The following is a 15,626-nucleotide window of genomic DNA, read 5'->3' on the forward strand; positions in this document are numbered from 1 at the left end:
CTTACATATTGTGAAAGCCAACAACATCTAGAAAGGCCCGATCATAGGGGTGAATTATATAAATATTCATATTTTCAAGGTGACGATAGTATAATAAGAAATGTCTTAAGAATAAATAAATACTATTAATCATTTAAAGAAAAAAAGATGAACTGGCAGAATAGACAGGCGGAACCTTCGCAGACGCGGTACTCACGGTGGTGGGCGGAGCGTGTCGCGCTCGACCCCGCCCTCTGTGGGCGTGGTGTGAGCGGGGCTAGCCGCGCGGGCAGGCGCGCCCTGGCCGTTTCCTAGGATACGAAACACACACGGCGTTGGAGCTTCACAAGGGAGTGATCGAGGTAAGCTGCCGGCACCGGCGGGTAATCCCAAGCAGGCTGCGGGACCCAACCCGACCTGAGCATCGAAGCCACCCGGCATGACGCCTCGGCGCTCCGTCCAGCCAGGGCCACTCTCCACCGGGAGGCGGGACCTGGACGCCGGTACGGGCGGGCGGGCGAGAGGAGGGTCCCAGGGCGGAGCGACGGGCTGGGGAACGGGAGGACGCGGGCAGGGGGCTGGCTCTCGGGGCTCCTTAAGCTTCCCAGGGTCCCTCAGGCTCCCCAGGACTCCGAGGACTCCCCAGAGTTTTCCAGGCTCCCTAGGGCTTTCCAGGATTTGGCGCTATCCTCCCTTAACACGTCTGCAAAGAGATCCGTAGGCTGAGCTGATGTCCTGGGTCCCCTACACATCCTGAGGATATTCTGGATGAGTGGAAACTACATTTAGGAGTGAGGCACGGGACTGAATCTCAGGGGAAGCAGAACAGAGTTCAGATCTCATAAAGTAGAAATGGAGGGAGGAGAAAGAGAAGGTCCAACCCAGACCTGCTCGGAGCATTCAAGGTTGCAAGCAGGTGAGAGCTGAGCTCCTGCACTGAGGGGCTGTCTAGGTGTCCTCTCCAAGCCCGGGAGACCCACCCTCCGGGGTCAGAACCCCCTCCTCCCAACCCCAGTGGCATCTGCTCCTAGAGACTTAGCTCACAAGGAATAAAATTTGCCAAACAAAGACTGGCTCTTTACCGCACTTGGACCTTTTATTTAGGCACAGATGTGGAGCACAGGGACTAATGTCATTTGTTGACACTATGTCATTTGCTGTAATGGTAAAGGATCCTCATAGAGGTGACCTATTTTAATTAGAACTGGCCTTGTGCAGGGTGTTAGAGCTCTCCGTGCCGTGGGTTCATTCATTAATTAACTTTGAAACAGTTCGTGAATGTTAGCACAGAGCTGTCTTTGTGGCTTTACAATCTGAGGCAGAATCTTTTCCTGCCTGGTATGGTGGCTCAGTCTATACTAACACCAAGAATTTAAAGCTACCATGAGCTAATAGCCAAATTCAAAGGCAGCCTGGGCTACATGAGATTCAGGCTGGGGGATGGGCGAATATTCTTTTCCCGTTACAATAATCCCTCGTTTGATTTTTATAAATAAGTCTGCCACTTGACTAGTGTGGATTTTCTTTTCCTTTTTTTTTATTCCTCTATTTTGTTTTTAGCTGATTCAAAAATTCTTAAAACACTACGGCTTAGTTTAAAAAGTTAATGGTGGCCTTGGAATGTTATGATAATGTGTTCCCCTAAGACGTATCCTAACCGGTTCTGTTGGGTGACTGGCAGGCCCATCTTACCCTCCATCTGCCCTCCACACTAATCCCTTTTAATCTTATTTAAATCCCTTATTAGCTAGTAGAGAATTGACAATTACTGTGCATTTGTGTTGTAATTATACATTTGGATTAAAGTAAATAAGAGAGAATGAAGATTTTTGCAGTCCTATGGGTGGAAGTCTAAATGAATGTTCTTTTTAATGTCAACATGGAATATGTGTTTAACCTGCAGGAGGATTGATGAATGGTACGTCTGAGCTGCTGAAAATTCGGAGTCCTTAACAACTGTGTTACATTCATAGATTTAGAGCAGCGATGTTGCGTGTGAGATGAAGACCCATGGGCAGGGAGCTGTGCTTTTACTTAAATTAGATATAAGGCTTTTTTGAGTCGTAATCAGTTCAGGGCCTTGCTGTGCTCCGTTAGTAAAAAGTAGCTATTGATATGCAGTCAGCAAGGTGGTGCAAGGAAATATTGATTTCTACCTTCAGGGATGGGAACATGCTTGCCCCACACCACACAAGCATGAGGTCCTGAGTTCAGTCTACGGAATTAATGTGAGAGGAAAAGAAAAAACAGACAGACACACACTTGTAGTTTCAAGGGCAAAGACAGATGAATCTTACTGGTCATCTAGCCTCACCAAGTTGGCAAGTCCCTGGCCAGTGAGAGACTCCATCTCAGAACAAGGTGGGCAGCATCCAGAAGGACACAGGGGCTGACCTCTGGCCTACACACACGCTGCCTTCGCATCTACGCTGCCTTCTATTGTGCCATTGTCCCTCTATCTTCAGAGAGTGGGCGGAATGGGAAACACCTTCCAGCCCTGAAGACCTGCTTGTTTTTTTAATTCACATGACTCTGGAGAAAGCCTTGCTAAAGCTTTTGGTTTTTGTGTCTTAGGAAGTCTAGGATGCAAGCATGTTTTACCTAAAGAGTAGGTGAGGTTTGAAATGGATGGATTCTCACGGCTCTGACCTTTTCAATATCTGGTGGCATCCACATAACCTTCACTTCATCCCAAACACACCACCAGGAAATGGCTATGGTCCCTGTTGACTAGTCCTTACCTCTAACCATAGCCCCTGCTGTCACTATCCCCAAAATAGACTTTTTCATTTCCATTGTTTATCCGGTGTTTGGTTAGTCCGCCTTAAAAATGAAACTTCTAGAATAGCTTTGTCAAAAACGGTTTAGCTTCCAGAGTAAGGCAGAGAGTCGTCGTTGACTGGGTTGTCTGTTTGCTGTGATACTGGGCACAGAGAGGCAGGGTGGCCCTCCCCTTCAGGGTGGTGGTGATGGTGGTTGATGGGCCCCGTAGTGGAAGGATGAGGAGCGGTTGGGAAGTGGATGCAAAGTAGTTTTTGCTCCTTATTCAGGTACCCTCTTACCTTCTGTTTCTACTTCCTGAATACCACTCACCCCTAAGCCCACCCTCTCCCCTCCACCTTGCTTACCAGTGTTGCCTCTTGTATCCTCTCCTAAAACAGTGTAGACATTTTTGGGACCATGACTCTCCTCTTCCATGCTCTCAATGCTTTGTGCTCAGTCAGTTGTTATCAGGAGGATAATCGAGTTAAAGGATGTCGTCACCATGCCATTATATCTGCGTGTGCGGTGTGCGCACAGGCTAGAGAAGAAGGCAGGTGTCCTGCTATGTCACTTTCTACATGAGACAGGGTTTCCCTACTGAATCTGGACTAGGCTGGCCGCCAGGAAACACCAGGGATCCTCCTGTCTCTGTCTCCCAAAGCTGTGGGGTAAGAGGCACATGTGACCACACCCAGGTTTTCCTGTGCTTGTTAGGTAGCCAGACTCAGGTCCTCGGGGGTCCCCAGGCCTTGTTCTTACTCACTGAGCCATTTCTCCAGTTCCCACATCAGCGTGTTTCAGAATTATATTTTAAAATTTAAATTTTTAAGATTTACTTCTTTTATCATATGTGTACGAGGAGTTTGCTTGCATGTATGTCTGTGTCCTGTGTATCCTGTAACTGGAGTTGTGAACTGATATGTGGGGTGTTGGGACTCAAACTGGGGTCCCCTGAAGGAACGGCCAATGCTCTTAATCACTGAGCCACCTCTCTAGCCTCAGAATTACGTTATTTTTATGGTGATGCTTCATGTAGATTTTTCTGCCTTAATCGTCCAGGTCCTAGTGTCTCACACTTCCTCTCTCGTCTCTGCTTCAAAGGCCTTTCTAGTGTCGTTCCAGAAATCAGGATGATCCAGGGGCAGCTCCAGGTTTCAGGGTACCACAGACCCCTGTCCACTGACTGCCACATGACCCTGCCCACTGACAGCCACAGGCCCTTCCATTGACAGCCATGGGCCCTTCCATTGACAGCCACAGGCCCTTCCACTGACAGCCACAGGCCCCGTCCACTGACAGCCACAGGCCCCGTCCACTGACAGCCACAGGCCCCTGTCCACTGACAGCCACAGGCCCCTGTCCACTGACAGCCACAGGCCCCTGTCCACTGACAGCCACAGGCCCCTGTCCACTGACAGCCACAGGCCCCTGTCCACTGACAGCCACAGGCCCCTGTGCACTGACAGCCACATGACCCTGCCCATTGACAGCTGTATGCTGATGTCTCAAGGAGAGGAACTGGGCTAGGAGTCTTATGGTTGTGCTATGGTATGGAGGCTGTGTAGCTTTGGAACAAAGGGGATGATTTCTTTATGAAGTGCAGCAACTGTAAAGCCAAAAGGAGTGGTTATTGTTGGACATCACACGCAGAAACCAAAGTGCTTCAAGCCTAACTTGAGCATCGGATGGACTCCATCCTTTGGTCTCTGGTTGATCATAAACAGTCCATTTCACTCCCTGTGGGTTTGTTTTACATCCTTACTAATGGAGGAATGTTGTGATACAGCTTTCTGCCTAAACAAATTGTCTAGCTGTTACGTAGCCAGAAAGGATCAGTAAACCTCTCTCTAGAGAGCTCGTTTCCTCGAAACAGGCATGCATCCCTGAGCAGGGGTAACTGGGAGACAGGGCAGCAATCCGGTGTGCTGTCATCATCTGCAGAACCCAAATGCAGCAAATGTCCTTTAGTCTGTGGGTGGCTAACCCAGCAGGGGGCACAGAACAGAACAAACATCCCCAAACACCTTTCCCAGTTGTGTTTGCTCATGCAGAAAAAGAAGAACTGAAGAAAAGTACATTTCAATTAAGAACCATCTACAGTGATTTTTCTACATTAATACCTTGATATTTTGATTGGTATCTGAGCGTATAGTATAAATACAGTTTAGGAAAACTCATTTCTCCCCCCCCCCAGGCAAACCAGAAGCCATTTGCTGGCATTCCTTAAGACATTTCACCTAGGTATACATTGAGGAAGATAAAGAAACCCTAAATATAAACGGCATTGTCTTAGTTAGGGTTTCTATGACTGTGAAGAGACACCATGATCACAACTCTCTTATAACGGAAAACATTCATTGGAACTGGCTTACAGTACTGACACACTTCCTCCAACAAGGTCACACCTACTCCAAGAAGGCTACACCTCCCAATAGTGCCACTCCCCACGGACCAAGCAAAGTGTCTATGGGGGCCATTGTTATTCAAACCACCACAGGGGTCTTACAATTACAAGATCTTACCGTGGGATTACACAGCCTGTTTCCATGTGTCTTTAAAGGAAATGTTTTCTGTAATGTCCGTACTACTTGTAGTGTCCGTACTTCTAAGTGTACTATGCCTGTAGTGAGAGACAGTTGGCACTCCGTGCTCTATGCGCTATTCACGCTACATTATGGTATGGTGTGGGAGCCAGGCAAGGGGCTGGAGATTGAAACACACAGAGACACACAGAGACAGAGTCATGGGTCATTCTTGAAACAAGAATGCCAATTTGAATCAAGAATGCCAACGTTATTGTGTTCCAGGGCAGTTTAGATAGGGCCTTCCCCGGCCAATGGCCATGTCCTAACTCCCAGGATCCTTCAGCTGCAAGCCACCAGCACTCAGAGCAGCTGCAAACACAGGAAAACAAATTGTTTTGTTCAGAGTAGCTGCAAGCGCAGGAAAAACAAGTTGTTCACAGGAAATTCAGGGTCTGCGGGTCCACAATCCCCAGCAGTTTACTCTCTGAAGAAGTGTTAAATGCATAGATACTCCTCTGATCTAAAAGCCCTACAGCATTCCAAATACATCCCTGAAAACAGGGAACTATGTGATTTTTGCTGTGCGTGTGTGCGTTCACAGATGCTTCTTTCTCAGAAAGCCTGCTTTGGGATGCCTTGGGGACGTTGACAGCTATGACACCTCATTGTTGGGCCTGAAGTACCATCTGTCAGAGAGAAGCATCTCTTGAGTTTTACCTCATGAAAGTGGAAGCACTCCGGTGGGAGGAAAATAACCCTAGAATGCAGGACCCAACCAGAAGGGATATTTCAAAGCAAGCTGTCTTCTAATGGTGCTATTCGGGAACCAAGCATAAAGTCTCTGTCGTGCCCAAGTTGAGACCCCCAGAGAGACCACTGGAATCCAGTCAAGTCCAGAATGCAAAAGCAAGGTTTATTTCTTGTGCCAGCTAGCTGGGAGTTCCCCATTACATATAATGTAGCACAGTAGGGAGAGCTCCCGTTCCTCATTTGGGGTTGACACATACAGGCAAAAACCGCAAGCCAGGTTTACTCAGGGTCAAGGGGGTTGGTTTTGCTCATTACAGGGTATGGACTCCTTCTGCATACCCTCTTCCTCCTGTAAGCAGCTACTTCTGCTTCTGTGCATGCCCCCCACCATCTCCCCAAGCAGTTATTTCTGCTCCTGTCTAGTCCACAATGCTGGGTGTTTACTGGCTGCTAGGGACAGTTGATCTGCACTTTTGCAAAGGTTCCTGTTTCCAGCTAACTCTTCATGCTGCAAAGTTTCTTGAACCCAGTGCCTTAATCAGCTCCTGATCAAGCAAAGTTTCTTAAAATTTTCCATGTCCTTACAGTCTCTAGCACAGAGAGAGATTTCTGGAAGCCAAGAACGATCAAGAGACACGAGTTAAAAAAACAGTTGCCTGAACTGAAAGTAGAACAATGGAGGGAATTGTGAGTTAGGTTGTACCTTATTTTATTCAATTACAGTAACAAAATCAAGACCCGCTGGAGCCTAGGAGTCCGGCAGAACCATTTTAATATTTTCACATCTGTGGTTTTGAAGCCCACAAAGCTCTGGAAAATGAAATTTTAAAAATAAAGTTGCGTAAACTCATTTGTGACAGCAGGAACCGAATGGTATGATCCCTGCCCCCCGCCCCCCCCCCACTGTCTGTCTGCTTTGCTCTTTCTTTCCATAAGTTTTGTCTACAGGTGTATGACCATGCTACTTGAAGGCATCAGTGACATAGATATGACCACCATATTGCTTTATTAAAATCTGAAAATGTCTGTATTCCATACTTTCCCAAGAGTTTCACATAAGCATTAGTGAACTTTTGTTGAATTTATGTATGTCAATACATTTCTCATTTGACTCATTAACAAATGTAAATTAGCAAATAACCCAGAAATAAGGAGTCCATCATTTCACAAAAATCAACTATTTTCCTTTATTTTTATTATTTATTTATTATTTAGTTTATTTTTTGATTTTTATTGTGCTCTACATTTTTCTCTCCTCCCCTCCCTGCCTCTCCTCTCCCCTCCAACCCTCTCCCAAGGTCTCCATACTCCCAATTTACTCAGGAGATCTTGTCTTTTTCTACTACCCATGTACATTAGATCTATGCATGTCTCTTTTAGGATTGATGTCTAGGATTGTGATTTGTGGGCTAGTTTTCTTTGCGTTAGGTTTAAAAACCACTTATGAGTGACTTCATGTGATAATTGTCTTTCTGGGTCTGGGTTACCTCACTCAAAATAATGTTTTCTAGCTCCATATTTGCCTGCAAAATTCAAGATGTTATTTTTTTCTGCTGTGTAGTACTCCATTATGTAAATATACCACATTTTCCTTATCCATTCTTCGGCTGAAGGACATTTAGGTTGTTTCCAGGTTCTGACTGTGACAAACAAAGCTGCTATGAACATAGTTAAGCACATGTCCTTGTGGCACGATTGAGAATCCTTTGGATATATACCCAAAAGTGGTATTTCTGGGTCTTGAGGAAGGTTGTGTCCTAATTTTCTGAGAAATTGCCACACTGACATCCAAAGGGGCTGTACCAGCTTGCATTCCCACCAGCAATGCAGAAGTGTTCCCTTTTCCCCACAACCTCTCCAGCATAAGTTGTCATCCGTGTTTTTGATCTTGGCCATTCTTACAGGTATAAGATGGAATCTCAGAGTTGTTGAACATTTCCTTAAGTGTCTTTCAGCCATTTTATATTCCTCTGTTGAGAGTTCTCTGTTTAAATCTGTACTCCATTTTTTAATTGGATTATTTGTTCTTTTGATGACTAATTTCTTGAGTTCTTTGCATATTTTGGAGATCAGACCTCTGTCTGATGTGGGGGTAGTGAAGATCTTTTCCCATTCTGTAGGCTGTCGTTTTGTCTTACTGACCGTGTCCCTTGCTTTACAGAAGCTTTTCAGTTTCAGGAAGTCCCTTTTATTAATTGTTTCTCTCAGTGTCTGTGCTGCTGGGGTTATATTTAGGAAGTGGTCTCCTGTGCCAATACGTTCAAGTGTATTTCCCACTTTCTCTTCTATAAGGTTCAGTGTGGCTGGCTTTATGTTGAGGTCTTTGATCCATTTGGGACTTGAGTTTTGTGCATGGTGATAGATATGGGTCTATTTTCATTCTTCTACATGTTGATATCCAATTATGCCAGCACCATTTGTTAAATATGCTTTTTTTTTCATTTGATATTTTTTGCTTCTTCGTCAAAAATCAGGTGTTCAAAGGTGTGTGGATTAATATCTGGGTCCTCAATTCAGTTCCATTGGTCCTCCTGTCTGTTTTTATGCCAATACCAAGCTGTTTTCAATACTATAGCTCTGTAGTAGAGTCTAAAGTCAGGGATTGTGATTCCTCCAGAAGTTCTTTTATTGTACAGGATTGTTTTGGCTATCCTGGGTTTTTTGCTTTTCCATATGAAGTTGAGTACTGTTCTTTTGAGGTCTGTGAAGAATTTTGCTGGAATTTTAATGGGCATTGCATTTAATCTGTAGGTTGCTTTTGGTAAGATTGTCATTTTTACTATGTTAATTCTACCTACCCACGAGCATGTGAGATCTTTCCACTTTCTGGTGTCTTCTTCAACTTCTTTCTTCAAAGATTTAAAGTTCTTGTCATACAAGTCTTTCACTTGTTTAGTTAGAGTTACTCCAAGATATTTTATGCTATTTCACAAAAATCAACATTTTTTTTGCATTGTGCTTTAACTCCAAAAGTGGAAAACTGCACTCTTTACCATCATGTGACAGGTCACACTCAAGCCTGAAGCTCACCAAAACATCACATAAAATTACCTTCAAACCGTGTGTTGAAGGTGTCCATGAAACATGCATGTATTTCAGGTTTAGAATTGAGTCCCATTCTTATGCTACTTCAACATATATATGTAAATATTCCAAAGTCCGAAAACATTTAAATCCAAATCACTTCTGTTCCTACACATTCTTAGGAGAACTCCTGGTCTGAGGCCACACTCTGTCCCTTGATTGTTTTAATACATTTCTGTATTTTTGAAATTTTAAAAAAAGGTGATATAAAGCAATTCTAATTCAGAATTTATTTATTTATTGGTTTTTTGAGACAGGGTTTCTCTGTGAAACAGCTCTGGCTGTCCTGGAACTCGCTTACTAAACCAGGCTGGCCTTGAACTCCCTTAAACTCCCAGAGCTGTTCGCGCCTCTTGCCTGGGATTAAAGGTGTGTGAAAGGTGTGTGCCACCACTTCAGGGCCTGAGTTTATTTTTTCAATAATAGTTTTAACGTAAATTTCAGTTACTCAGGTCGTAACAAAAAGCTCAAGTGCAGTCACCACACACCCGAGAGAGGTTACCTTGTGAACTACTTCAAACTGGTCACTTGGAAACGCTCTAGCCTCTTGACCCCTAAAGCAGTAAGTTCATTTGCAGTAAGTTAGCCACACGACCACTAAATGCAGTAACCGACCACAGCCTGGGTTCTCTGCTGGAGAGGGAGGTGCAATTCAAGGACATGATTGAATCAGTGGAGAGCACTGGAATAGGACTGCCCAAGTATGGTGTTCATCTTCAGAAGATATGGAGGTGGCTGTTAGAGATGGATGTTAACCTTAGGTGTTACAGAAAAAGAGGTTTGCGTGTGCCCCCAAAATGTGCGTTTGGAGAAAGCACTCAGATAGTGGATAGACCACCCAGTGCAGGGACAGGGAATCGTCAAGTGGCCTGTGAGTGTGTTGTGTGTAGAGTTCCTTCCACACCGCCCGAATGGCCTCCAACAATGACCTTTCTATCAGCTCTAATCTTTCTGTGTCTAGGTTGTCAGTGAACGTGCTGTCGGGACGTTCTATAATGAAGCATTTTGGTGTGCTTTTTCACAGGGTGTCCATAACAATGGAAGCAGTGTCTCTCGGCCAGATTCCTTATCGCTGTATCTCATGAGCCTACCTGATCTCGAGGAAGAGCCGTATTTAATGATGACAAGCCTGTCACCAGTATAGCAACAAGAAGGGAAAGGACCACAAATAAAGAAGTATTTAGATTTCTATTGCACAAGGAAGCTATCTCCGTGAACAGCCTCTGCTGCACTACCTTTTCCCACGATGAACCGATACACAACCATGAGGCAGCTGGGGGACGGCACCTATGGGAGTGTGCTTATGGGCAAGAGCAACGAGTCCGGGGAGCTGGTGGCCATCAAGAGGTGTGTGCGTGCGCGGCACAGAGGAGTTTCCGTCTAAATGTTGGGTGTTTGTTTCCCTTTGCTTGCCTGAGAACCTGCAGCATCAGGGAGAGGGTTTCAGTTCAGACCCCAAAGTAGTTTGAGTGGTGAGGGACACTATTCTAGGAAACAGAAAGTTAGCAGAAAGGAGGATTCTTACATGAAGGAAAAGTCTGTATGACTTTAATGTTCTGCTTTATTCTGATACATAAATAAACCACATAAATATGAGGGCTCTGCATTTTATGCCTGATGCATTTGGGATAAAACTGGAGGTAGTGAATGTTTCTCAAAGTTAAACATGGGGAACAAACTAGAACTTACTGTTTTTTTAAAAACAATCAGCGTCAAGATAAGGTTGGACTTACAATGTCAAAGTGAATTCTGAAAAGGATATGCCACCTCAGCATCCTCAAGCAAGATCAGATACTTTTAAAATTCTGAAATCAATTTGTAAAGAATTGGCATCTCCTATGTACACTTTGGGATGAATGCAATCATTTTATTAATCTAGTTTTCCTGTATGGCTTTATTTCAATTGATTTTTGCTTTAAAGCCATTATGTTAGATCTGTCGTTTGGGAAGTAACAACTTTCTAAAAACCCATGGCACTGCAAAGTGCCTTTGGGGAAGTCCTGATCTTCACCAAACTGATTCCCAAAGCTTCCTTAGAGAGCCTGAAGGACTCTTAAGTGAAATTCTAATTCAATGAGGATACTTTAAAAATAATAGCAATGACACCCTTCATGTCTCATGATGGTTCATAGAAAACTCAGAAACAAAAGAACATCCACTAAGTTTTCAATATGCTTTGTAATACAGTAGCACATGCCCCATGGGAAGGCATTTGAGCCACAGAGAGGCCGTGAAAGGCCATCCATCCATGAGCAGGTGAACAAGGACTTGCACCCAGCTGTGCAATTCCACAGCCCACGTCTTAACTCCCTCTCGCTGTCAGTCCCTTACCCGGTTCCTCACGTGTGTGCTCTGACTTTACGAGGCCCCGCATTTTAGAAATTAGCCCACATAATCGAATCACTCTCAGTTTCCTGGTGGTCTACAAATCATCAATAGGAGATTGTATTATTTTCTCCCTTCTGTGATAAAATGCTAGACAGAGGCACCTATGGGCAGAAAGGCTTATTTGTGCCTCATGATTGGAGAAGGGGTACAATCCGTCATGGCAGGGGAGGCCTGGCGACAGAGTGGCCACACTACCTCGGCTGTTCTGAAGTAGACAGAGATGAACTCTGGCGTCAGCTCACTTTTTTCCCTTTTTATTCAGCCGAGGATCTGTAGGTTGGGGTCACTCACATTCAAGGTGTGTCTTCCCCTCTTCAGTTGAACTTTTCTGGAAACACCCTCATACACATGCACTCAGAGGTGTGTCTCCTTGGTGATTCTGAAGCCAGTCAAGTTGACAATAAAAATGATCACAGAGACCATACCACTAAGTGCAGTCATGGACATAGTTGGGTGGTTAGGTTTGGGGGAGGGCTGTTTTGTTTTGAGACAAGATCTCACTATGTAGTAGCCCTGGCTGTTCAGAACTCACTATGTAACCCTGGCTCTTTGGAACTCACTGTGTAAACCAGGCTGGCCTCAAACTCACAGAGATCTGCCACCTCTGTGCCCTGAGCACTGGCATATACTTCCACGCTTCGCACATTATTAATGCACGAAACAATGCTCACACCAGTTTGGATTTAAAGGGGTATTTATTTTAGGGGTAAAACTTACAGAACACCGACAATCAGGAAAGGAGTCTGGTCGCTGGCGCGAGAGCCGGAACCAAGAGCAGAAACCAAGAGAGCTTGCAGAGGACTGCTGCTCTTTTAAAAAAGAGCAATAGACCACGCCCCAGTGGGCTGGTATTTCAGCGGCAATTGGCTGAATGGCAATTGGCACTCTGCAGCATGTTGTTCTTCTTGTCCTGTTCCCTTCAGTGACTAAACCTCCATTCACACAGAAATATGCTCCATCTGTTGTCTGAGCAGCGCAATTACTTCCTAAGCTAAACATTCTACTGTGTCTAATAGGGAAGAGGGTAGAACGCGAGAAAGGCTCCGGGGTCAGTTCCCGGCCACCACCCGCCACTCCACACCCCCGACCCCACGAGGAAAGCAGAAAAGGAAAGACTTAAGTCTGGATCACCTGTGGGTTTGGTTTTGGTTTTGCTTATTTGTTTGTTTTCTTTTCTCTCCCTGATTTAAGGTATTTCATAATCCCTTATCCAAAGAACTAGTGATGTAAATGTTGTTAGATTAAGTCCTTCGCTGAATTTGCTGCCAAACTTTGTAACTTTCGCCCTGTCCCGCTTCTGAGGTATAGGGTTTGGGTTTATCTTTTAAATCCCAGAAAGGAAATGTACACGGGAGACTTAAAAAAAAAAAAACAGTCCCAGTTAAAGAGCTCACTGAGAAGGGAAGCTCAGGACAGCCATACTGTGCTGAAACAGAGTGGTGGCCCCGACCCGGCACACCTGAGCCCAAACATGGCACCGTGAAGTGTAAACAGAAAGGAGGGGATTTCCTTCTGGGGAGGAAGAGTGGTTTCCCAAAGTGAAGCCATAATCAAGAACACCAGAGGTGGTGAAATTTGTTTCTTGCAGCCTTCACTCCTGAACACTAGCTTTCCCTCATTTATTTCAGGATGAAGAGGAAGTTCTATTCTTGGGATGAGTGTATGAACTTGCGAGAAGTTAAGGTAAAAACGTCAAGGCTCCAACAGGACACCATCTCCAAGGACAGCAGCTGAGATCATTCCGTTGTAGACCAGTGATGTTCAGCCTTCCTAATGATGCGACCCTTTAATACAGTTCCTCACGTTGTGACCCCAACCATAAGATTATTTTCATTGCTACTTCCTAACTTTGATTTTGCTATTGTTATGAATCATAATGTAAATTATCTGATATGCAGGATTTCCCATATGCGATACCCAAAGGGGTTGTGACTCACAGGTTGAGAAGCACTGCTTTTGACTCTTCCAAATGCCCCCTAATGATAACTGCATCTGCCCCCTTCCTTTCCATTCCTCCTTGCTCCCATGTTAGTGGGGAACAGAGAATAACCAGGCCGTCTTCTACTTAAAGATGACCTTACAGCTCACACTCCAAAAGGGAAGGCAGCTTTTGAAATCATGACCTGCCTTTCCCTTGTAGTCTATTCTGTGTGGCTTGGGTGAGTTTTTAGATACTTTGTGTGGAGTCTAACAGAAAGAGACAGGTAGACCTGCTTTGGAAAATGAGGAGGGAAAGTGGCCGGTGGACCCTCCGGGCAGCTACTGACGGTTTGGTGGCCCGTTTTCTCTTAGATCATTAATATTTGCTTTAAATCGGTGCTCCAAGCGCTTTTAAAATAATGCAGATATTAGCATGTAATGCGTTAATGAATCTAAGAGAAACGGACAGTTACCTGAGGTAACTAGCTAGCACAAATGAGGTCCTGCAGATTTCTGTAAATTTGCTTTAACAATGGCCTTGCTCCCCTACTTTGCAGTCCCTGAAGAAACTCAATCATGCCAATGTGATTAAACTAAAAGAAGTTATCAGAGAAAATGACCATCTTTATTTTATATTTGAATATATGAAAGAGAACCTCTATCAGCTAATGAAGGACAGGTATGTCTTTATTTTATGAAAACTATATTTTCCCTGTCATTTTCCCCATGAGTTCCTTGGATCCTGTCAGTGCATCACACTTGATGAAATGCTGGTTTATAACTTGAAGAGGCTGAATTAATTGAACTGATAGTTATTTCATCACACGATAGCATTTGACACTGAAGAACCAGCTATGAGGTCGCTCCACTCTTCCACTGTAATTCCTTAGCAGCTAACGTGAAGACATCATACAAACTCACCAGCCATCCCTCCCCTTTTGAATGAAGGGCGTCAGTAGTCTTATATTCAAAAGTGAAGCTGGATTTAGGTAAAAATGAGGATGTTGTCTTCGTTGTCCTCTCAAGCATCTTATGGAAGAGTTGTGGACAAATGAAGAAAAAGGTCGCTTTCAAGAGGAGGCAGGGGAAATGGCTCAGTCGCTGAAAGGCCTGGGGACAAGCATGAGGACCTGAGTTCTGATCCTCAGGGGCCACACAAGAAAGTCAGGTGGATGGCTGTGACCCCAACATAGGAGAAGGAAGACAGGGGGAGCCCTGGGCCTCATCTGTCAGACAGTCTGGCCAATGAGTGGGCTCCTGATTCAGTGAGAGACCCTGTTTCAAGGAAGAGAGTGTTGGAGGAGCATCCAACCCCGACCTCTGGCCTCTACAAGTAAATGCTCACATTCTGACATCCACCCTGCCCCCACCCAGAGGGTCTGATGAACCATTCATTAGAGATACATGAGTGATGAAAATTAATGTTACCAGCCTGAAGCACATTCTCACTCTGATGTTCAGTTGTTGATAATTTTAGCTCATAGTCTGACAGAAATTAATTTTGGGGACCTTACCATGGATATTATCTAAACATGTAAGGTAGTAGCCACTGGCCTCATGTGACTTTCAAGCCCTTAAAATTATTAAATCGAACTGTGCTATAACGCAAAATAAATTATACACCAAGTTTGGAAACTTAGTATAAAAATTATTAATAATCTTTATATGAGCCAGGCATGGTAGCTTCACACCTGTAATCCCAGCACTTGAGAGGTGGAGGAAGGAGGACAAGAAGATGCAGAGTCATCTTCAGCTCTGCAGCCCCTTCAGGGGTATCCTGGGCTTCATTCATAAGACCGGGTCATCTTCAGCTCTGCAGCATCTTCAAGGGTAGCCTGGGCTTCGTTCATAAGACAGGGTCTCACAATTCTAAGAATAACACAGTAACAGCAACAACTGTGTACTGATTGTGTGTTGAAATAAATGCACCTTTTAAACTAAGGTGGAAAGACAGAGGTGAAGAAAGACCAGTAAGAGGATACTAAGAAGTGAAAGGGTCTGGAGTTTCCATGGTATAATAATGGCTGTAAGTAACAATTGCAAATTGCATAGTTCAAAAGATAGAAGAAAGAATTTTGAAGTTTTTACCATAAAGAAATGATAAGTCTTTGAAACATTAATATTCACTCTGATTGAACATTATATTGTATATACATACATGAAAATATCACATTATATGCATTTTTGTTTTATATTTATATAAATATGCACTTTATA

The 15,626-nt window shown here is 44.3% G+C and overlaps 1 protein-coding gene across 2 annotated transcripts in view; it reads left to right on the forward strand.

The window, feature by feature from the left end:
* The first annotated feature begins 253 nt into the window (after positions 1-253).
* The window catches only part of Mak (male germ cell associated kinase), a 44,210-nt gene continuing 28,837 nt past the window's right edge, over positions 254-15,626 (forward strand). The window contains exons 1-4 of one of the 2 annotated variants that reach the window (XM_075969837.1): positions 254-341; positions 10,126-10,448; positions 13,118-13,172; positions 13,967-14,088. In XM_075969837.1, coding sequence (XP_075825952.1) covers positions 10,348-10,448; positions 13,118-13,172; positions 13,967-14,088 — 278 coding nt within the window. In that variant the 5' untranslated portion in view covers positions 254-341; positions 10,126-10,347. Of the gene's footprint in view, positions 342-10,125; positions 10,449-13,117; positions 13,173-13,966; positions 14,089-15,626 lie in introns of those variants that run through there. The other variant, XM_075969838.1, reaches the window with a different exon arrangement.

The sequence above is a fragment of the Microtus pennsylvanicus genome, chromosome 4, assembly GCF_037038515.1.
Source record: "Microtus pennsylvanicus isolate mMicPen1 chromosome 4, mMicPen1.hap1, whole genome shotgun sequence".
Lineage (NCBI taxonomy): Eukaryota > Metazoa > Chordata > Mammalia > Rodentia > Cricetidae > Microtus > Microtus pennsylvanicus.